This window comes from Hippoglossus stenolepis, chromosome 23, assembly GCF_022539355.2.
Source record: "Hippoglossus stenolepis isolate QCI-W04-F060 chromosome 23, HSTE1.2, whole genome shotgun sequence".
Lineage (NCBI taxonomy): Eukaryota > Metazoa > Chordata > Actinopteri > Pleuronectiformes > Pleuronectidae > Hippoglossus > Hippoglossus stenolepis.
The window spans coordinates 2,545,875-2,569,811 of NC_061505.1; the positions used below are offsets into that span (position 1 = coordinate 2,545,875).

Sequence of the window (23,937 nt, forward strand, 5' to 3'; positions counted from 1 at the left end):
TATATCTGAACCTCCCGGCACAAAGGTTGTCCAAATTCAAACCTGTCCCCAGTTGTCGGCCCGTGGCAGCTTTGCCTGTTGCTTTATTTTCCAGGGAGGTAAATGTTTCTTTCGCCGTCGTGTTAAAGGGACTGATTTACAAAAGTCGTCCCACAATCTGTTCTGGATGAGCCGTCTTGTGTGGGTGACACTTCTCACACACTGTCGACGAGAGCTGTGAGAAAACAGCCGAGTGTGTGAGGGAGGCAGAGACTCTAAAATGTTGTGTGTTTCCATCGACCTGATCTTAGCTTTGTTAAAGTGTTTGCACCTTCCAGGTCCGGGTTATATCCAGATGGACAGAAACCTACACAGATGCATGGAGGGAACGTTTCCCTGGCAGCACATGCCTGATTGTTACTAATTCAAGTTTTAACCCAGCAGGGAGAAATATTCACGTCAACCTTCTCCACACCTTAAACTCCCAGGTGATTTATTGCCTTCTACCTGCTGGAGCTTTGGAAACAGTTCAAACTGTATTTCCAAACTTTACAGTTGTTTGTTCTCTGGTATTTTAAATATCAAGCTGCAGTTAGGGACTTTTTTCTCAAGTTGGATAAGCAGCAAAATCATGTAGCGCTCTGCGTGTGTGTGCTGGTGCACAATGGTGAACTGTCACGTTGAGGCAACATCAGCTTGACTGGAACTGACGTGTCTCTGCAGAGATTTACTGCTGTTGCTAAGTTTTGCACCGTGCGCACAAATATTTGTGTGTTTCATTGGAAGCAACACAAGATCGCAAAGTACCCACATGAAACGACCTCTCTGAGGCGAGGAGCTTCACGTTTGGCATCATCTGTACATTCGGTGCAAATCATTTGTCAGTGAGAGGCGCTGACATAACCGATCTAATCTGAGACCGCTCAGATAGTGATACAAGGAAACAGGGAACTGTAGAAACAGGCCCCTTCACAAAGCCAGGATCCTGTGCCTCCAACATGGCGGCGTGTCCCTCACAACCTCTGACAATCAACCTCTAGAGAAAAGGGACTGGATCACACGTGAGGCTCTTCACGTGTGATGAATCCATCATGCATCCCACCAGCACCTCTCTCTCTCGCGCTGTGCCCCAGATCTGTCCGGTAATGACCCCATTCATGCCGAGAGTGCACATACACACAAACATGCAGACTCACACAGAAAAAGACTTCACGCCAGCTCTTGAATGTCCCCCTGAATTTCCTGTGCGCTCACAGGATTACGTGCACTACTGGACGACAGTAGTTCTTTAAATCTAATTGAAGACACAATGTTTCCCCATAGGAGCCAATTAGGGTTATTCAATTAGAGTGCAGCACACCTCTTTGTGGCTTTATTTGGTGTCGTTACACCCTTGAGTTTGTGTTTTCTACTCCTCTGGAAAGCAGTTTTTCTAGTGTTGCATATTTACATCGTGTTTTAAACGAAGCCGATTACGATAAACTCCTTCTTCCACAGACACGAGAGCAAACCTCCGTAGAAACCTCTCAAATCGCTCTTGCATCATAATCCACTGCGCTGCTGTTGATCCGTTTTGTTTCACACTCACACAACATAGTGATGATGAAATCTCTCCATGACCTCCTCATGTTGGATTTCAGCAGCCGAGCTGAAAGTATATGTGAACTCTAATATCAGATGTTAGAAAGAAGCTTTTCTTCTAGTTCTAGACATATTTCAGAGTCAGTGGGAAAAAGTTTCTAAAGTGCCCGTATGGTCCAGTAAGTTGTTTCCTGTTAGCTAAACTTAAAGGACCTTGGTTTCCAGGGGGGAGGGAGCCGGCTGGAGGTTGTAGCCCAGGGACGAGTGCACGATTCTGGCCTGAGAACCTCCAATCAACTGGTTCCTCTCTGGAAGTCTGGAGCTCACGGACATGTTTGTGGTTTGTCTTTACATCTCAGGCAAAACCAAATCCTATTTACCAGACGTGCGTTTACGTTGTGTTGAGAGTTGCACGTGTTTCGGCACGACATATGTTCTGGGACAAGCGATGAGATAGTGAGAAACATGCTGTGTGATTACAGAGGAACATGATAAATGATTAATAGATAATTTTCCAGCCTCCTTTTACTCTCACACACACACAAACAGACACACACACACACGTGCACACCTCCTCCTGGGTGGCCTCGGTGCATCCACCTTACGACAGGGAGCTGAGCTGTTTAAGCATCAAACGTACACACATGTTCACACTCTCTCCGACACACAGCGTCACTCCCTCGCTGCTTGTAAATCAGTCAAAGTGACAGTTCAGTCCATCCCTGCATGTGAGGTGTGTTTTCACTCTCAACCTCAACTCCCCCAGCGAACCAGCCAATCACCGGACTTTTAGCAGTCGACTCCGCTGCGTGTAAATCTTCTTATTGAAGTGTGTGAGTTTTTTTCCTCACAAAGCTCTTTAAGTTGAGTCCGGATAAAAAAAAAAAATACAAAGATTTGAAGCAACCCGACACCCCTGAGGTCACGGGTAGCGCGCTCCGTGAAAGACGGGGCCGGTTAACTACTTTCTGCCTCGTTCGCTGAAGCCCTCATGATGCCACGGCCTCCTTTAAGTCGACAATACCACCATTCACCCAGCGGCCCGTACCTGAAGATAAGCTAACGTGTATATATATACGCACTTGTAACCCAACCTGTGCCGCCGCCGCCGCTGCTAAATCAGCCTGATCTGTAAAGCCGAGGTATTCGGCTGCAACTTGAGCTCAGGCAGCTCGTGAGCTGGAGGAGAATTTGAGACGGAAAAGGGCAGAAATCTGAGGTGGAAGTTCAGTTTAGGGAAAAACTCAAAGCTTTTTCTGCCTCTTTCACTTTTCTTTGTTGTGTTCTTCTGCACCTTGAGCCCCCTGGACCTCCACCGCGCTTGGTTCCGGCCCAAACTAAAGGTGGTATATGATGTTTCTTTCCTCTAGTGCTCATCTCTAGTTACTGTAAACGTTTTGCAAAGTTAAAAGGTCTGTGGTCAAGGGAGCTCCTCGCCTGCACAGAAAACACCGAAGCTCCTAAAACACCTCGTCAGTCGTCCACATCGTACTTTAGCATTTGCATTAATATCTTCCCCTTAACGTTAACCCTTCAAACCAGTGAAATGTATTTAATCGGAGTGGTTTGCTCAGTCCTCAGCCACCAACAGGTCCCTGACCTACAAAGTCACCAGGTCTTAACTGATCCCCAGGGGCCTCTTAAGCCCCTCACATGGAGCAAAGTGGTGTCTGGGGACTGCTCTGGTTAAAACCTCAAAGGGTCTGTGTGTGTTGCTGTTTGTGTGTGTGTGTGTGTGTGAGAGAGAGACAATGTGTTTGGGTGTGTGTGGCCTGTGGTCCAGTGAAAAACCTGCAACAGGTTCCAATCCATCTCACTTTGTTTGTGTCGACTCGCCTCTGCTCCTATAGCTGGAAACCATCCGTCCTTTTGTGAGTGCATGAATGTGTGTGTGTGTGTGTGTGTGTGTGTGAGAGAGTGTGAGTGTGAGTGTGATGTGTGTGTGTGTGTGTGTGTGTGTGTGTGTGTGTGTGTGTGTGTGTGTGTGTGTGTCGGACAGAGGGAACCCCTGCAGAGGGAACTGGGCTGGAGAAGATGAGCAGTGCATTGTGATGTGCTGGTTTTACCGTAGCTAAGGAGAGAATAGCATTACCATTCTAAAGGCCTGCTGTCACGGTGGTGGGGGTGCGGAGCTTTCTGCTGCTCTGACATGAGTCTGAGTCTTTAGCTGCTTTCTAACATCGTGTGTGTGTGTGTGTGTGTGTGTGTGTGTGTGTGTGTGCGTGTGCGTGTGTGTGTGCGCGTGCACGTTGCTTCAGGACTTAAACGTACGAATCAAAATGTTTGGAATAGTCGTCAAAGCGTAATCTACAAATCTCAAAAAGGTGAACGCACCAGACTCTGTTTAATCTATTCATTCTACAATCAGGAGCCTTTCAACTCCACATCTCTTCATCCTAATCTCCCTGAATGTGCAGGAATGGAGCGAACGTCTTTATACTCGTGCTGAACAGTCAGATAAAGCTTCGGTTCCCACTGGTCGTGCACCTCCCGACTTTTTAACCAGGCGCACCCGTGAAATAAGCTCATCTAGGACCCCTGAGTGTGGCAGCATACGGATTCCCAGAGGGCTCCTGGGGGAACACCAGCATCTGCAGTTTGGTGTTTTTGTGGGCGGTGGGGATGTGTTTCTTTCTCGTTGGCGACACCTATCGCTTAGAAGAATCCCCAAGCGCCAGTATATAAAAGGGAAGTCGTCACAGGTGGCGCACGCAGCGACTTTAGAGATGGGGGCGAGGAGTTCAGACATCTGGAGGGCGCTCAAGGTCGAGCCGCTTCTTCCAAAGGACACAGTGGAGGTGGTTCATCTTATCACGATGCCCAGGAAACAGAAGAGGCAACAGACGACAGGAAGAGAAGGTGCAGAAGCAGGAAATAGAAGCTGAAGTGAATAGAAAAGAGAGAGGGAGTGACGGAAGGAGAGACGGGGGAGTTATTGTTGGAGTAGATGTAAAGAGACGCTGTCGTATTTCTGTCAGCGCTGCTCAATGTATTTATCTGAAAAGTTCACACACACACACACACACACACACACACACACACACACACACACACACACACACACACAGAGCTGACCTCCGAGTGTTTTTTTATTTGTGACGTGTGTTAAAATTGTCTTTCTCCCTCTCTTTGTGTGTGTGTGTGTGTGGGCGAGCGAGTCAATAGCCCCACATCAACTCAATTTATTGACTTTTTTTGCATCACTATGAAAAGCCGTAAATTACCGGGGTGATGCTGATCAGCTCCCCTCCCTCTTCTCTTTCTCCTCCCTCCCTCTTCTCTTTCTCCTCCCTCCTCTCTCCCTCTCTCTCTTTTCATGCGTCTGTGTGGAGGCTCACTCGGAGGGCACTGGGGCACAGGCCTCTGACAGGACGATGAAAGAGGCAAAATTAACGTGAGGAATAAAGAACGGGAGGAGGGTGATGGTGCAGTGGAGGAATTCCACCGACAGGAAGTAATGGGGAATAAAGAGAGTGAATATTCAGTCGCTGTCGAGCCAGACGTGGCTGATTTAATCGATTTTAAATCTGAAACTCTTTCAAACTAAGACCTTCAAACATGTTTCCAGCTCCTCAGATGTGAGGATTGGCTTCTTTTCTTCTTTGTCTGATATGACGTTGAAATTAATCATTTGGGGATTTGGACTTTTGTCAAGACAAAACAATCTGTTTTAACATGTCACATTGGACTTTATGAACTTGTGTTGATGTGATTTTCATCCAGTCGTTCCCTAACCATCACCACGTGCGAGTCTAAACGTGACCCTGTGTGTTTTTCAACTTTCTGTGATATCTCTGTTTGTTTAGTTTGGTGAAGCTTGTTCGGACGTAAAGTTTGTTGGGCCTTGTTATGCACTCGGTGTGTGTGTGTGTGTGTGTGTGTGTGTGTGTGTGTGTGTGTGTGTGTGTGTGTGTGTGTGTGTGTGTGTGTGTGTGTGTGTGTGTGTGTGTGTGTGTGTGTGTGTGTGTGTGTGTGAGAGACAGCAGCTGAATTGACAGTCAAATATGTTGTTCATGTTAATTCCTGTGGGGATTACTGCAGGACATGACCCTGTTTATAAAGCCTTGGGTCAAAATACCAACACACACACACACACAGTTTAAATACTTATGTAATTACACTCTCATTACAGATGAATATTTGTCGATCCACATGTTCAGATCTGTCACCGACGATCATCTATCATTTGTCAATTTGTGCATTTTTCACACACACACTCTCACCGTGTGTAGTTTTTTTTTTCCTATACAAAAACAAAAACATGTTTTTCAGCTCAGAAATGTGTTTGTGTGAACGTGACCTCATCAGCACTGGAGACCAAATACATCTCGGTCAGACCGAACAATGCCAGTTGTTTTGTCCCTGCTTTGAAAATCTCCTCTTTTTCCCCATTTGATTCTCTTGATCTCCTTGATTTCTCTTTTTATTTTCTTAAATCTTCCGTGCACTCTCCGTGACACAGATGAACTTTTCGTAGTTTGTCATGACACCGTTCGTTGTTGATTCAGCCGTTCAATTTTTTTCCCGCTCCAGTGAAGCGTACGGACAAAGATCAGACCCACGCTGTGTTGCGTCTCTCTACCGTAGTTTGCGTTTGTCTTGAGTCGACTGTGTGCGTTTCCCTGAATGCATGTAGCGTGCATGCCCGGAGATCCCTGAGAATATACACAAGTATGCACACAAGCAGATTCCGGTTCAGATCCATGGCGTGGAACACTGATGTTTGCATTATTGCACTGCGATGGTGCAGAACTGTAGATTGGAGGCGGCCCTCACACAACAGCCAGATGCTCGGCCGAGCGTGGGCATGTCGCTGCAGCTGATGTGCGGCGAGATCCCGAGGCTGAACGCTGTTGTGTGCTTGTGTTTGTCGTAACCTGCCTGCAGTTCCAGACGGCTGCCGGCGATTATCCAGGGGTACATCGAAGGGACTGTTGTGTGCGTGTGAGCCGGCACGACATGCGATGCTCGGAGGCTGCAGGTCGACGTATAGAAGAACGCACACAGGAAATTTTAAACACATTCACATTCCTTCCTTTGAAACACACGTGTACTCAATCCCCGTGTTCATATGTATAAAGCTAAAACAAACACAGATACAGCTTCATAAAGAGCAGGTGGACGTCCAGGATATGACCTCTGTCTGTCTGTGTGTCTGTCTGTCTGTCTGTCTGTCTGTCTGTCTGTCTGTCTGTCTGTATCATGGTGGCTGAGATCAGTTAAAGCCCACATGGTGTTCGCAAGGTCTTGGTCACACTTTATATTGTGAATGAGGGATAAAACCTTGTGCTTCAGAACTGGTGGGGTGATGAAAATCGAATAATCTTGATTTCTAAAGTATAATTTTGACTCCGTCACTCATCATGTTGACTTGGAGGTTGTTTCATATAAAGCGAGGAGGCCTCACTCCAACATCTGACTCCTGCTCCGCTGCAGCATCCCTCAGGTTCTTAGATCTTCCTGCACGATACGTCAAATTCCTCCTCCACCGTCCCCCCCTTTGAATTCCTCAGATTCCCATAATTTGAAAAGGTCGAGTGGCTCCTACAGTACGAGGTCCCTGCAGCCCGGTGATCTCGACCCCATGCAGCCGGCAACACGACATTCCTGACCCCCCCGGCCCTCCCTGATCCCCTCAGCCCTCTTCTCTCTGCTTTCATTCCACCCCGCGTTCCTCCGTCCTCCCTTCGTACCGACGTCCGTCCTCTGTCTCGGGGTCAGGGAGTCGGAGGAAGGGGATGGAGGGACGGGGGACAGACGGGGAGGAGGAAGAAGATGGAAAAAAACAAACGAAAGAAATGGAATTTATGTTTTTAAGACATTGTAATGATTAATTTTTACACATGTCTGAAAGAACATATAAAAGGAAAGTGGGTCATGGAGAAGCAGCTGTGTGTTTAGATGAAGACACACACACTCACAGACACACACTCACAGACACACACACGCTTTACTTGGCTGCAGACGAGGTGATGATTACTTGATGTCTTGAGTTTTAGTGCCTGAAAATCATGTTCCGTCCATCAGGCGTCGTAAGATTCACTCGACAAGTTATAAAAGTCACTTTAAGTTGACAGCTGTAGATATTCATGCGGTAACCGTTTTATTGGACGTTTTATCGTCTCATCGTCTCCTTCACACGCTGAATCCTTGTAAACTCTCTCTCTCTCTCTCTCTCTCTTTCCCGGCGTGGTGTTTTGTTCCGGCGCCGTCCAGACACGCTGAACCCGGCTGAGCTCGGAGACACAATGGTCAATGAAACGGGGGCAGAAAAGACAAATGTGTCTGGGCTCTGGGAGTTCAGCCGTTTTACATCAGTCATTTTAAACACAGTGCAGGAGGAGAAGCGCAGCACCTGAGGGGAATCCATGCTGCCACACCTGGTTTTCAGCTGCCCCCTCCGCTTCCTGTGTCCTGTCGTCCATTTGTTTTTTTCTGTCTTCACCTTCACTCAAACATCTGGCGGCGTCCCGTCCACGTGATTGATTTCATCCTCTGGACGCTCGTTTCCGAATCATCGCACTTCTCCGTCGCCTTACCGCGCCGCGTTATCTGATTTGGACGAGACATCACATACTGAATGTCAGCAGCAGAAGACACATCTGTCCCATCGAAAGCTTTTCAACTTGCCTCAATCATATCCGTTTCTTTCTGTTTGAATCTGTCTGACAACGAGCTACGTGCACAACGCTGGGGATTCTTTGATAGGATCGGACATTTGCAAGTTCTGCAAAAAACCCAGGACTATTTAGAGGATTTACATCTTTCAGCTGCCGTACATGAACAAATCTGTAACTGCCACTGATGTGTAGCTGAGATAACGTGGCTTCATTAGAGAATCACGAGGTTTGTCTTCAAATGTCCAAAACGAACACGACAGATTTAAATCTGTCGGGCCTTTGCAGATGGATTGTGCGGTTGATCTCTTTTCTCCGTGTGTGTGTAGAGCTGCAGTTTGCACAGTGTGTCTGTGGTCGCACTCGTTCCCACTCGTCTGCACAGGTGCTTCATGTGACCTCACTCCGGCCGAGCTTCATCCAGACTCAACAAACTCTCACTATCATCAGTTGAAGTTGAAGGAAGATAAACTAATCACATTTTAAACAGACGGTGCACTGATGGTTTATTATGTTTATAATGTTTTTTTTACTCTAAATCTACTCTGACGGGACTTTTATACATATCAGTGATATTTCTTCCTCTGTGGAATAAGCTCCCTGCAAACATTTCTCAGAAAAGGAGAAGCTGGCAGATGTTTGTTCCCCTCGTGCAGGTGATTCAGGATCAGATTAGTTCATCAGACAACACAGAAAACGATTCCCACAGAGAGAGAGAGAGAGAGAGAGAGTGAGTCTGAAATGTCTTTATCTCGCCTGCAGCAGGTTTATCTCTCTCTCGCTCTCCGGCAACATTTTACAGCTGAGATTTCAAACTGATGCTCAAACAGAAACAATAATAGTCAAAAGACACAATAATGCATCAGATCTCAAAGACCCATCAGATGTTTAGATGGACGAATCTAAACTCCATCTAAAGAGTTAGCTTCTGAGCCTGTTGGGACTGGGCTGTTTGCTCGGCCTGCGGTTTTGCAGGTTGCACGATTCTTGAACATCAGCTGTAATCGCAGGTTATTTTAAACCAGGTTCATTCACACCCCCGCCCCCCCGCACAGGACTCCTCAAGAGTTTCAGACCAGCAGCCTCCTCGTGTTTCCAGAGACTCGACCTGAAGTCGACTCCTCACTTCACGTGTTCGCTGCTCATTCGGTCTCCAAGTGCAACGCTTCCTCTTTTCCTCTTTAGTGTCCCCTCCCCTGAATGTCCCGCGGCCACATGCCTGTGCTCGGGACATAGATACCACATACTGGGACGTTCAGCTCGATATATATACGGCCTGGACTGGTTCCATGCACTCATTACTGGAGCCTGTTCAGATTCTTGCATTCAGGTTGCATTGCAGCGCCTAGTTACGACCGGGGGGGGTGATGGTAAATCCTGGTGTTATAAAGGAGGAGCTGACTTCACTGTCAGTTACAGTGGGAACTGGTTTACAGGAAACTTTTCTCTCCCACCTATACATCAACATAAGTGTGGATGTATCTCAGAGGAAACGTGAAGGAATCTGCTCCGGTTGCGATGATGTTCACCCTCAGCACGGACTTGCAGGCTTCAATGCAAGAATATGCACATCTGCTAATTCTAGAAATCTGTCTGTGTCTCAATTCATGGGCTGCGTCCTTCAGAGGACAGAATCCACCGGACCCACGAGGGATGCGGTCTTCGATGGCCGAGGCAGAACCCAAGTGTCTGGTCGTCGGAGGATTTCCGTGATCGGCCTGCGCACCTCGTCCTGCCCTCGGTTTTTTAACGTTCCCTTGAAGCGTGATATACTCAAGCACAGTTCTGAACAGCTCGTTCCCGACAGGCCGCTTTAAAAGTTTCATAACTGGACTGAATTCCTGTTCTGATTCACCCACTCACATTCTTACATTTAGTCGTTGTTCACATCGCGTGCGAGGACACGAGAAGACATCGTCAAACTCTCATTTTGCCCTAAAACCTTTTCCAGATGCAGAAAAACTTTTCCAACCCCCCAAGTCCGACCTGTGCTGGGATTCTTATTATTGTGAGCATCAGCGCAGGTGAGCCGGTGTCTACGGCATCACGTTGATGTTGCTTTAATAATAAAAGTATGTCAACACAGTCTGGCCCCGCAGCTACACGATTCCACGCCGCCTCCCTCGTGTCTGGCTCCGACACTGCAGCTCTGTCGTAGCACGAGAAAATATGCATGTAAACAGCTGTGTGCAGATATTTCTTTTGCTTTTTGCGTCACTCAGATTAAAGGTGTTAATCATGCGTTTGATTTCCGTTAAACTCAGAGTTTTGAGTGACAGTTCTCGGGTCACGTGAGGATGCGCAGAACAAACCACGGGCGGCAGATCTTCTATCGGAATTCAGATGAGGACACGTCAAAGGATGTTGGGGTTTTAATTAAGAGCTGGAATCTTGAAGAAGGTTTTTACTGACGTCTTAAGGCAAAAAATGTTATTTAACCTCAAGAGTTAAAGTCATAGACTGGAATTAAACTTTGGATTGTGATCGTGGAGCAGATCCGTCAATCATGACGTTTCAATCCATAAATCTGTTTTATGTCAAGAATAAGAGCCGCAGTGTTTCAACCCCGAATTCAGATGGTCAAACAGTTTTGGTTCTGTAGAATTGAGAAAAGAAACTCTTCTATTTTTACTAAAAATATGTTTTTCTCCTCCTCCTCTTCTTCATTCTCCATCACGTAAAAGGATCAGCTGCTTTCTCTCCCTCTGTCTTTGTCGTGTTCATTTCTTCTTCTTCCTCTTCTCAGTCACAACCTGAGGGAAGAACTTGACAGCGTCTCATCCGGCTTCAAAGCAAATTGTCTCCACATGACTCACAATCATTGTTTTTTTAACTAAGAAGAGAAAGAAAACAGGTTTTATCTCCTCGATCGTCCTCAACTTCATCATGAGGCTGCTGCAGATTATTTAAATGAGCGTCCTGAACAATTGTGTCTCCTTAAAACCCTGAGACATTTTCAGGAGGCCTGTGTTTTCCCTGACACAAAAAATATAGAAAACTGAAACTGGAGGATTCTCTTGCCTCTCACGTGCTTCGCAGCCGGAGCTCTGTTCTCTTTAGAATCCAGTGACTGAATGGACAACTGACGCCATAACATCCTGGAGGCGACGCGATGCGGTGAACGTCCCATTGAACTCAGGGTTGTTGAACTTCTCGAAAGACAAAGTTATTATGTCTGAACATCTGCAAATAATCCAGATGCTTCTCGCTCTGGTTTGAACTTCCTGTGTGTGAGCGGTTCTCCCTCACACATCCTCCCTGTCCGACACATTCAGGGCTCCGGGCTCCGTTTCACTGGTTCCCATCAACGTCTAATGGTCTGTAGGTAACTCTGTTGTTCTCACACACACACACACACACACACACACTCAGAGACGGTACATGTGTGTGTGTGCTGAGGAGAAAGAGTTGCATCAGATCACAAAAGACAGGGTGATATTTTAACCTCACTGTGTCGCTGGGAACGCTGATTGACTCCGGGGGGGAGGAGGATGTTTTTTTTTTTTTTCATGCCTGCAGGGGCTGCTTATATGTCAACATTCTTTAACCCTGGTTACACCACACGTTTGTGTTTTTATGTCTCTGCAGAGCTTCCCACACATACCGCGTTACACTGCATGTTGGAACAAATGGATTTGTAAAGTTGTAAATTTATGCAAATATAATCGTCATATCGCGCATTCCTCTCAGGTTCGTGTTTCTAATATTTTCTCAAAGGAATACTTAACGAACTAACTGATATTATTTGCAAGAAGAACCGGGTCTGAGTCTATCGTCTAGTTCTCAAGGTCTCTGTGAGCGGCCTCGCCAAATTAAAAGCAGTGAACGGAAACAGCTGAGGATTTCAGCCTTTTGGGAAAGTTTGCCATTTACGGAGCGTTTTCATAGAACTTCAGTGCATTTTCACTGTTTTACCCTTTTTAATGAACAAAATGAAAAGTGTTAGAATTAGTTCATGAAGTTCAGACAGAGCGTGTGTCCATGTAAGGACATCACACGGAGCTGCAGCTCTCTTCACACTGCAGCTCTCATCATATCAGAGGAGTCACTGGAGCTTTCACCTCAGGGTTTGACGAAAGTTCACATTTGTAGAAAGAATCTTGAAGAAAATATTGTTTTCTTGGCCTTTTAAAATTATTTCTGAGTGAGCTGACCCTGACCTCGGACCTTTACTGCAGAGGAGACGCTCCCTGTCATCCTCCCTGTATCAGAAAAATGGATTTTTGACTCACGTCTGTGGTGATGCCATCCAGACTGTCCCCACCCGTCTGCTCCTCGCAGCAGGTTAAAACAAACACCAAAGGGTATTTAAAATTAACTCCGTAAATCACGTTTGTCTTTGAGAGACGTGTCTGCACCACAGACGAGTTGTTAGTCACCAGAATAATGAGATTTAATAGACTGGGGCTGCCGTTCGTTAGCCAGGAGGATAAAAGGGAAATTGGCAATTCCTGCGGCCGTGTTCTGCTGGAGGCTATTCCACGTTTGTGTGTGCGTGCGATCAGACGAGGGGAAACCGATGCACTTGTCCGACTGGCGCTAGCTCCCCCGTCGCCCTCTGTGGCCAACATGGGAACTCAAAGGTCAGAGGTCATCGTGCTGCACACCCCGCAGCTGGCCAGGATTCAGCGGGCTCCCAGATTCCTTTGACTCACTTGCGGCGATGACACAGCGCTGTTTATTTAACCTTTTGTGGTTTTCCGATACGTCTGGAACAGACAGTAGCCACAGACGGCGGAGGTGGGGAAACCTATTTTAGATGTGGGCTGAAGCGTCTGAACAGTCGGTAAAAACAAGACGACACGAGAAGCAGCTGACGGAGTGAGTCAGCGGCGGTAGATTCGGTCTCTGAGGTGAATCTGGCGGCTGGCGAGGCATCACGTGTGGGAGGGATTAACACTAACCACAACAAGGTCCATCAGGATGGTGGTTGGTGTTTTTTGCCGTCGCGATCTGACTCACTGAGGAAGTGAAGGAATAAAAGGAGGGATGAGACGGAAAGATCAAGAGGAAAAACACAGAGGTTAAAATAGTGCAGAATTTCAAAATATAGAGGTTTAAATTCATGTAAACCCACATTCTCCTTTTAAAGCTGAACCAACATGTACGTTTCTTATGATTCTTAGATAATATAAGATTTACCTAAAGGTTTTGTTGATTCTTCAGGAAGAGAAAGTGAAAGAGAGAGAGAGAGAGAGAGAGAGAGAGAGAGAGAGAGAGAGAAAAAAAGTGATGGATGATAAACTTTGGCCCCCAAAAAAAGGAAAAGAGAGAGAGAGAGATACAGAACATGTGTCTGTGGCTGCGGAGCCAGAAGTGTGTTTACTTACAGACGGGCAGGTGTGGAATTCAGCAGTGTGTGCACATGAGGACACACACACACACACAGACACACACACACACACACACAGACAGACACACACAGAAACATACAGCGGATGCTCATTGAATACGTGACTATATGAGATATATGTAACAAGGGACACGTACGTCCAACCTGTGGATTGCATTACACACACACTGAAATACACACAAACACAGATTACCACCGACCTGATACTCACACCACCTCGACAAGTACAAAAAAAAAAAAAAATGGGGCGGGGGGGTGGTGAAGTTGCACGTTTGTTGGAGAAACTTCCGTAGCTAAATTTAGTTGCTGGTTGGCAGCAGGATGCAGGGCTGTGGGTCGTTTGGCACGGGGGCGGGGGGCGGGATACAGAGAGGTAACCTGAGGTTTGTTCTCTGGAGCCAGAGGATGAATCCCACTGAGAAGAACTATTTTCTTCACCGTGTTGTCAGCCTCTGACACACCTCAGGGATTTTTCATTCTCAGACACAGATGCAAAAACACATACACACATTTTATACACGTATATGCACGCGCACGCACACACACACACACACACACACACACACACACACACACACACACACACACACACACACACACACACACACTCTCTGCAGCGTTAGGGTACACTCATCCTTTCATGTCAATCCATAGGGACCAACTGATCGGCTTACACTTGTTGTTTGGAGGAAACCTTAAACCACACTGGTGAAGCTGTGTGTGTGTGTGTGTGTGTGTGTGTGTGTGTGTGTGTCTGTGTGTGTGTATAACGACAGACCCACATGACAAGATTTTTGCTCTTCTGAGGCACATTAGCTGTATCTCAGATTTCCTCCCTCTAACACAGGAGCTGTAATTGCTGTTCTATTGTGGTGCATTGACCACACACACACACACACACACACACACACACACACACACACACACACACACACGTTCTTTACATACATGTGCACCTTTTCCCTCCTTTATGTCTGCCCATCGCTCCGAGGCTCAGAATCACACAGGTGAAACCAGATCATGTTTCGGGGGATGGGGGTGTTCCTCCCACTCCTCCCACTCCTCCCATCGTTCCCTCAACTTTTCCAGAACATTCCTTTCCTAGCGTCGCTCTCACCCGTCCACCATTACACCCTCGTTTCATCCCAGCCTCCATTACTTCACTGTTAAATTTCCCCGGCGCACTGTTAATCATTCTGTTAAATCTACTCCTCCATTATCTGCCGTGCCTTCCCCCCAGATGAGGGTGTTTAGTGCTCTTCAAAGGTGTAATTATCAGAGCACTTATCGGGAGGGGGCACTGTCACTTCATGAGTGTGGGTCTTTGCGTGTCTGTCCCGTGTGCGTCTCTGCTCCCCGGACACCGGTTCCCCATTTATTTATTCATCACGTCTTTGGATTTGTGTTTTTTGAGGAAGATGCACTTGAAGTTTGGAAACGCTGACGAGAGATCGTTTGAGTTTTGAAAGCGTCTTTTTGGAAAACGTCGTCGTGTGGAAGGTGTCGTGTCGTGGCTCCGTCCGTGAACATCGACTTTTTGTTTGTCTCTTTCCCAGAATAAAAAACAGGAAGTTGTTAATCGAACATTTTTCCTTAATGGACTTTTGGCTCTTTAATGTAAAAAAAACCTCTTGACATTGAGTGAACTCCTTGTTTTCTACGCTGCAGTTTGTCTCCTCGGCTCCGCTCTGACTCACCGGCTCATTCTGACATTAACGGATCCTCTAGTATCACAATCTGAACGTGTTTTATAAATATTATCTTTAAGCTCATGTGTCTATTTGGCTCCGATGTGGCTTCTCCGCTACGCTCAATCAAATTTATAAATCATTTCACTTCTCGACCTCTTCTGTAAACTGTTTCTCCAAAACGCTTCGTCTTCAGATGTGAAGTGTGTTCTATCGGAACTTGTTGGAGGAAGTGATTCATCGGGGTTTTAATTCCCTCATTCAAACAAAAGATTGCAGGAATTATCCAAACCCAGAAGCTCAAACAGCATCTGCACAGTCCTGCATGACTTTTTGCCCGAGTACGTCCGAGTTCAAGTGAGTCAATTCAAACATAAAGAAAAAGAAAGAACAGCTGCTGTTTGTGTTTGTCGCTGCCATAGATCCTCCCGGTTCTCCACCTTCACGTGTCGTCTCTTCGTGTCTGGGCGCTCGTTGGCTCGCCGCCATGTCAGCGATGACTAATTTACACCTGAGCACGCATTTCCACTGCTCCGTGGAACACGCTGCATCCTTCCCTCGCCCAAGTCTCTTCACGTGTCTTTTTGTTGTCTGCAGCTTTTTGCTGCGTTCAGCATTTCGGAGCTCTGTACTGTTGGCGGGGATTGTGGTCAGGTGACATCATGAAGCTGGCGTGGAGCCGTGTGCTCCCGGGTTGTCGGTGCCAGTTTTGCCAGTGGGCAGCCGGCCACCTCTGGGTGTGTCTGTGCTGAAAGGTGGAGGATGTAAATTTAGACGTTCGTGATGATTAATCACATCGACGGGCAACACCAGACCTGATGGAGACAATTGGACGTGAGGCGGGGGGGGGGATTCCCAGTTTTTATGTTTCTATCTAAGCTCCTGAAGTGATATTTAAAACAAAGCCCTTCTGCTCCTACTGTGTGAGACAGGTCCCGAGCAGCTGACCCTGGGTGAACTTTAAAACTCATGCTCTGCTCTATACTTGGCGGCCCGGGTCTATTTTTGCTAACGGGGGGGATTTATAGCTCCACTGGGCGGCAGGGAGGAGGTGGGAGAGAAACCAGAGCCAGAACGGAAGCTCATGTTCGGACGACGTCGGACAGAGTCTCGGGCCAGAGGCCTGATTACTGCTCAGCGGCGTGAGGAGGCTAAACTTGGAGACGCTAATGGAAGCAGGGAGGAGATCATGTGAGCTCGGAGATCCCCTGTGAGGTCACTGTGATGCTGCTGTTGGTCGCCAGGGCAACGGTGTCCATAGAGGAGCTGAAGTCATCTGATTGGATGCTGCCGGGTGCCGTGATGGGATTCTTGTTGTTGGGTGCAACGAAATCTGAAATAAGACGGAATGACTGTAACAGGAAGTCAAGAAAATAAAAAAAAACATAAACCTCCCTCATGATGAAGGATCCAAATGCTTTGGTATTATTCTTTATCAAAGAGTGGAGATATAAACCAAGTGTCAGGAGTGAAAACATGTCGACCAGCTCCTGCTCTGTGTGCGTGCCCGCGCTCGCCAGGCTTCATTTTCTTCTCAAAGAAACATGATAAAACAGCTAAATTACCCCTCGAGTGTCTAATTATGTCCATGATGGAACAAAGAGAGATAATGGAGAGAGGGAGGGGGGGAGGGAGGGGGGGAGGGAGAGAGAGAAAGAGAGAGAGCCAACAAGGCTCGGCAGGTAGAGATTTAATCCTGCAGCAACGTTTCTGTTCCATCATGAATCTGTAGCCAGAGGAAATTCAGAGAGGGGTGGGTGTGTGTGTGTGTGTGTGTGTGTGAGTGTGTGTGTGTGACAAACAAGTACAGACTCATAGGATTATTATTATTATTATTATTATTATAAGTGCTGGGAAGTAACTAAGAACATTTACTCAAGAACAATTTGTGAGTATTTACATGTTGCGTCATCCTTGTACTTTCCTGATGTGCCTGTTTGTGCAGTACACGATATTCTGACGTTGTTTATAAAAACCTTCGCACGCTCCGGGTTCGGAAAGTGAACCCTGAAACCTGTTTTCGCTCTAATGACCACCAGGGGGCGACTCCACTGGTTGTTTCCGTTGAAGTCTATGAGAAAATTACTTGATTTCTAACGTCAGTAAACATTTAACAGAGGAGTTTATGTCTCGGTCTCTAGTTTCAAGTCTTCAATACAACGTGATCATTTCAAAACTCCTGTCGCTGCTTCGTGGAAACTTACATTTTTGAATATTTCCCTTTCTCACGTCACGTTTTCCTGTTTCTTCCTGTGTATTCTGCCTTTAAGGTGATTGTCAGACAGAGTTGGGGAATTTCTTTCATCCTAACTTTTAGTTTTCCAGGTGATTTACTCGTGTAACAATCCAATCCATCAGCTGGTTGCTCGTGCACACTGTCAGTATTCGTCTGTTGTTATACGATTGTGTCTGTCGTCTGCAGGCGAGAGCTCGGAGCCTTGATTTAGTTTCACGATGCAACATGTTTGTATTTAAAGACTTTGACACCAACACATTTCACAGTGTTAACACAGCATCAACAGGATCAGCGATTGGCAAATGCACACGGTAATCATCTCGTATATCATATTTTATATGACCTGCTGACATGAAATCACAAAATGCTTCTGGAAAAGAACAGACGTTGATGTTATCTTAAGTTTTAAGATGTAAACAAGAACTTTATTGTTCTGTTTTTCCATACGATGCAGTTTTATATTTAGTTCATGTGTTTTTCTACACGTCAATCATAGTCATTCCTTAACGATTTTATAATCCTAATATGACACATCACATCTTACATCATATACCGAATATAATAATCATTTATTAAACTCAAACTTAACTTGAATAAAGCTCAGAGGAAATGTCCTAATTTCAATTGAAAAGTTTTGAAAAACGTCATTTAATGCTGATTAAATGTAATTTGTGTCATTTTAAATGAATTGAAATCAAGTCTTTACATTGAAAACATGTATTGAGTTAAACTTTCTTCCCTGCGACTCTGAAAAAACCATTTCTGATGTGTGCTGTCTTTTCTCCTCTGGTTTTACTTTATTCCCGTTCGCAGCCGTCCTGCTCGTCGGCTCGGCTGCCGGCGACGTCCTGTTTGGTTTCTGTTTTAGCTTCACAAATTTCCGCTTTCTGGTCAAGTTGCAGATGACCTGAGTCCAGCTGCGTGACCCCGTCTCAGGGAACACACACACAATGTACAACTACACACAACTTACACACACATGCAGCGTTGTGTGAATTTATTTATCTTGAATTGCACTTTTATGCACAGACATGCACACGAAGATCCTCGTCTGTTGCTTGTCTGTACTCCTTTGCTAGTGTGCTTATATACAGTCGATTCTGCACACACACACACACAGAGACACACACTCACTCACACACACTCAAACACACAGCGTGCAATAAACAGAAGTAAACGAGGAACGCTGGAGGCCCAAACACAGCTGGTTAGTCTCCTGTGGTGGATGTCAAGGTCACAGATGGACGGGAGAGGGGAGAGGAAGAGGAAGGATATGATGAAGGGGAGTAAGAAGACTGAAGGGTTGAAGAGTTGGGAGGATGAAGGGAAGACAAATAGAGGGAGAGATGATGAGTGGACAAAGATAAGAGCACGACATCGGACAGGAATGAGAGATTCCTCTTTATTTGCATGTTCCACTCGAAACCTTTCCTCGTTTCATCCTCAGCGTCGGGTTCGGGCGAAGGGGAAGCGTGAAGCGAGTCCTCGGGGTCAAACGGCATCTCCAGATTTATTTTTCACCGTCTCGCTGTCACTCAGCCGAGGTCGGTCAGGGCGGCTCCTCCTCTTAGCGTCTTCACTGACAGTTTGACTGACAGATGTTGGCGTAAACTCTTCTCTCTCATTGGTCGTGACCGTGTGATGACACGCCGATTAAACACATTCCTCAGTAAAGAAAACCTGAAACTGCACAACATCTGAAGTGTTGTTTTCAGTCTTCAGTTCCCAGAATTCACTTGTTGATCCAACAGAAGGATCTAGATCTCGATCGGCTGCTACACGTCCTGTTTTTCCTCATTTCACCTTTTCCCCAATAAGTCCGAAACCGATGATGATGCAAGAGGATTTTCCACCTTAGCTCTGCTGTACGAGTGAAATTGAGCAAGTTTAATCCTCTCGTTGTTTGATTATTTCCATATGATGGTATAAATCTTTTTATTGTTTGGTGGGACCAGGCGTTGACAGGAAGGTAAATGGCAAAGAGACGAGAGGAGAGAGGGCAGCAGATTGTAAAACTGTCAGTTTCAGTGGCGTAGTTTGTGATGGTTAAATATGCAATAAGATCAAAACACCTCATCAAAGCACGAACGGCAGCAGACACATTTATTTCTACATTTGTCTCATCATGCGTGTTGGCTTCTCTCGCGTATATTCGCCGTATTCTAGGAAACCCTCGACTCAACCTTCATATCAGACCCTATAGGAATTAAACAGGCAAGTCCCGACAGCGGCCGTTAGCCACGAGCTTCAGGTCTCCTCTGTGCGAGCTGCAGGAGGTTTGAGCCGACGGCTTTTAACATGAAAGTGTTTGGACAGTAAAGAATGAGCAAACAGCCGAGATTGACTGGGGAACATTATCTCGGGCTGAGGGACGCATAGCTGGATAATGCCGGAATGACAGAATGGCCTAAAGAACGATGCGCGTGCAGACAATCGGCAGCGTGCCTGTTGGATCACGTTATATCTGTGCATGTATGCAAATGATGAGGGGACATGCACAGAACACTTACCAGTGTGAGTGGCCCCTGCAGTGCTTTACATTCCTTAAACTCAACAGGACGTCTTAACCTCTGCAGATACTGTAACGCCCCAGTCAGCGCAGGTGGAAGAGTTTCATTCTGAAGAAATTACATTTGAAAGACATCTGAAGTTTCTCTTTGACAAACGTGGTCCTGTTTTCACTTTGCATTGGGCTGGAGGCAGAAATCTCAGAGACCAAAGTCCAAACTGGGGCTGCGGGAAGCAATTGTTGTGAATTCCTATTCCTTCCTCCCAGTTTCATGGAAATCCCAACAGGTGAATTCATTTCAAACTTCATTTGCAGATCACACATGCCGTGCACTTGTTAGAGAGCCGGTCACTGCTCTCGGCTGCGAGCACCTGACAAAGACAACGGAATCGGTTACAGCCGCAAAAAGCTGCAGACAAAGAAACATGAAAAGTGAAAGACACACACACAACAAAGAGAAAGCGAGCTTGGCCCAGAGCAGAGAGAGAGGGAGAGAAGGAGGGAGAGAAGGAGGGAGAGAGGGAGAGAAGGAGGGGAAAGGTCAGTGGTGCTGGTCCTGCTTTCTTCCCTCTGATCTCCTCCTCTCGTCTAATCACAGTGACAGAAGGAGGGCAGCGCACAGGGAGAAAGTGAACTGTGACGTTTGAGCTGGTGCAGGAAGCAAAGACGAGATGGAAGAGGGAGAGAAAAGGAAAAGGAAGCTTGTAAGTCGAAGCTTTGGCGAAGGGAGAAGAAGCTAAAAATAGAAAACGAGGCAGTAATGGTTCCTCACATTAATGACAAAAGTATTGTTGCGCTTTCTTTGCTCCCATCTGACACCTGGTGGCCACAGGTCATATGGTTTCGGGTGGTCTGTCCGTCACGTCCTCGTGAACACGTTATCCACAGAGCGTCCCGAGGAAATTAATTCAAATTTGGCATGAACGCATGAACTGTGTAGATTTGAGGGGTCGAAGGTCAAACGTCAAGGTCGCATTTGTGGTCTTGCGAACATATTAGCTGGACTCACAGATTAACTAATTACAATTTGGTCACTGAAGGTCAAAGCTCAAGTTTTGGATCAGTTACAGGTCAAAGGTCACAGCGACCTCATACGAGTGTGGATAGAACATGTATGGAACTGAAACTCCCCTGGTGGGTGGAGGCACACAACCACAGGGCGGTGATTCTACTTCTGATGTATCATCCTCCTTTTGTTCCGACATGGAAAACTTCGCCCTTAGGGACGAACCAATCGGGGGAAGAGCTGTCTTAAATTGTCCTTCCCGATGAAATCCATTGTGCTGAGGTATAATCCGGACTCCACCTGAGCAGGGCGGTCCACACCCAGAGTTGAAAGTGAACGATGACACAGGGGAAACAGATGCTAAGCCGGCAGCGCCCGAGGGAGAACTCGTCAGAGCGGAGGACGTGTGATGTGGTGTCTAATCCAGAGGAGGACGACAATGAGGACACGGATAGAGAAGTGTTAGCGGTTGATAGAAACACGTGGAGGACGCCATGTGACCGTGAGTTAAAGTTACGTACCTGAACTTAAATCTAAGCTTGAACCTAAAACCGGTGAATCTTCCAACAAACTTTCAACTTCAATTGTAACGATCAAAAACTGGTCCTCGCAAAGAAAAAGGACTGCGTGAGCAAACACAACTTGGACGACGTGACAGCGCCTCCATCGCCCCCTGGTGGCTGGCTACAGTGTAGGTCACAAACCCTGCCTCCTCCATGTTAGCAGATGGGACATGGACCACATTAAAAAAGTCATCGCACACGTTAAAAATACACTTTTCGTCTACTTTTTTTAGGGACTGATGAGAGATCTGAAAAGCAGATTCAAAACTTGTATATTAATTAAAACAACATGACAAACAGCCTAAATCCCTAGTGCGCGGGGTCGTGGGTCAGTGTCCTCATCTCGTTTGACCTTCTCCAGATAAATGTTTCTCAGGATTCACTCCAGTCGTTCCCAGGCTCTGATTAAATGAGAGCCAGACGACATCATCTGAAGGTTTCCACCAGGGCAGCTGGAGGGTGCTTGACCTCCATTGTCGTGGATATGAACATTCGCAGGCTGAGTTCACTGTTGCACCCCCCCGCACTTGTCACCCCTGCACACTCCTGTCCTCTTGATCTCCATCGAACCCCGGTCACCCCCCCGCCCCCCCATCTCCTCCACGTCTCCACTCCCCAGTAGCACCCTTTCATCCACTAATCACGTTGAAATGCCAGCCATGACCTTTCCAGTTCAACCCCGGAGGAGACCCACGTATCACAGACTCATATGAGGGACGTCTGCTCCTATATTCACACACAAGTCGAGCTAATTCATTATCTGCATACGTGTCGCGTACGTGTGATATTTTCATCGCAGTCTCGATCCAGCGCTTGAACACGTCTAAACACACGTATGTGGAAGACGTAAACACGTAGGTTCCCTCTCGGCATGGGGTCCATCGGCTCGCCGTGTGAATAGACGGCATGTGGTGCGGTGAAGTTTTAAGAGCCTCGTATATATGAGAGCTCCCGCCACTCACCCGTCGGCTTATAACAGCTCTGAGAAGCGCTGCGTGATGTTTTGGTGGATATCTGAGGAATGTCGACCATGAACTAAAGGTTAATCTGCGGTTCACATGGAGTTTATACGCGACACATTGTGTGTGTGTGTGTGTGTGTGTGTTGGTTGTGTGTTTATCGTATGTGGAGCAACTGGGGCAAAGAAATTGGGGGACAACTTATTGAAAAAAACTATTTTGTTATTGAATTAAACGAGATGTATCCCCTCCGATGCTCCGTGTTAGAACGTCTGTTCAAATACGTCACTTGTTGACAGGTTTGTATCAATGAGTAAATATAGTTGGACGACGCGTCTTCACTTCCTCCCACTTTCCAAAAGTGAAGTCAAAAGATTCCCGATAGAAACGCTGGCGTCTAACTTCATTTTGAGGCTCGACACACGCTCGACCAATAGCGAGTCAATCCTGACGTTACAGGCCCGTTTTTACAGCATCGTGAAAAGACGACATGATACGAATCCATCCTTGTAAACATCTGTGTTCTCATTTTTGTGATGCATCCAAATCGTGTTGTCATATGGTGAAGGTGAAATACTTTTGTTTTCCAAACCAGAGGGGACGTCTCTCGCCCGCTGCTTCCCACAGTAGCTTTATAAATAAAGTTACCAGGAATGCTAATCTGGCTCCTGCTGGGTTATAACTGACTCCATTCTCTTGGTTAATCACCCGGCTCTGGTTGTGGTTACGGCCGATGGGAAGTTTCTGGGTCTAATCAATGAGCAGATTAGAGCTGGAGGGGACGGGCAGCGGTCACACATCCAGTCGTCTGTGCCTGGTTACACGAGACAGACATGAAGGGAAACACAATGTTCTGACAACACAAAAGGAAGCACGAATACCTGCTACGTGTTCGGACACATTAAACGAGCTGGTTGAAATAAAGTCACGCACTTTATCCATCAACAGCCACAATCTGCTCTGACTTGGTTAGATCCTTTTTTAAAAATCCGGCTCAAATCCTCCTCCACTTTCAAACCGATGTAAACGTGTCGACTTGGCGCTGATGCAGCTTTTACGTTTCCTCCCGTCCACATAACTCCCGGTATTGTTGGGTCTTTAGATGCTTCTAAGACTCGTGCACTGGCGTGCTGCACCCGAAGCTCGCGCTGCTGCGGGAGTTTGATGTTAAAGTTCTCAACAAGAGAGAAATATTGACTGTTTCGCCTTTTTTTTTCCAGCATGAACCGGAGAACAAACGTCCAAAAAGCTTAATCGACACTGTGCATTGGCTGAAGCAGCTGCTGTAATGTCGTTCTCCTTTGTTTCTTCTGCAGGGCACAGACTTTGACGAGCCGTGTGCGGGGCGGGACTGCAGCAGAGGATGCAAGTGCAACCCAGAGAAAGGCAGCAGGGTGAGTCCCGTCTTATCTCTACGATGCTTTTAGGGCTTTTCCTCTAAATCCA

General features: G+C 46.6%; 1 protein-coding gene across 3 annotated transcripts in view; it reads left to right on the forward strand.

Moving 5' to 3' along the window:
- The window catches only part of col4a6 (collagen, type IV, alpha 6), an 80,587-nt gene that overhangs the window by 24,406 nt on the left and 32,244 nt on the right, over window positions 1-23,937 (forward strand). For all 3 annotated transcript variants that reach the window (XM_035148580.2, XM_047338785.1, XM_047338786.1), the window contains one exon: window positions 23,808-23,885. In XM_035148580.2, coding sequence (XP_035004471.2) covers window positions 23,808-23,885 — 78 coding nt within the window. The remainder of the gene's footprint in view (window positions 1-23,807; window positions 23,886-23,937) is intronic.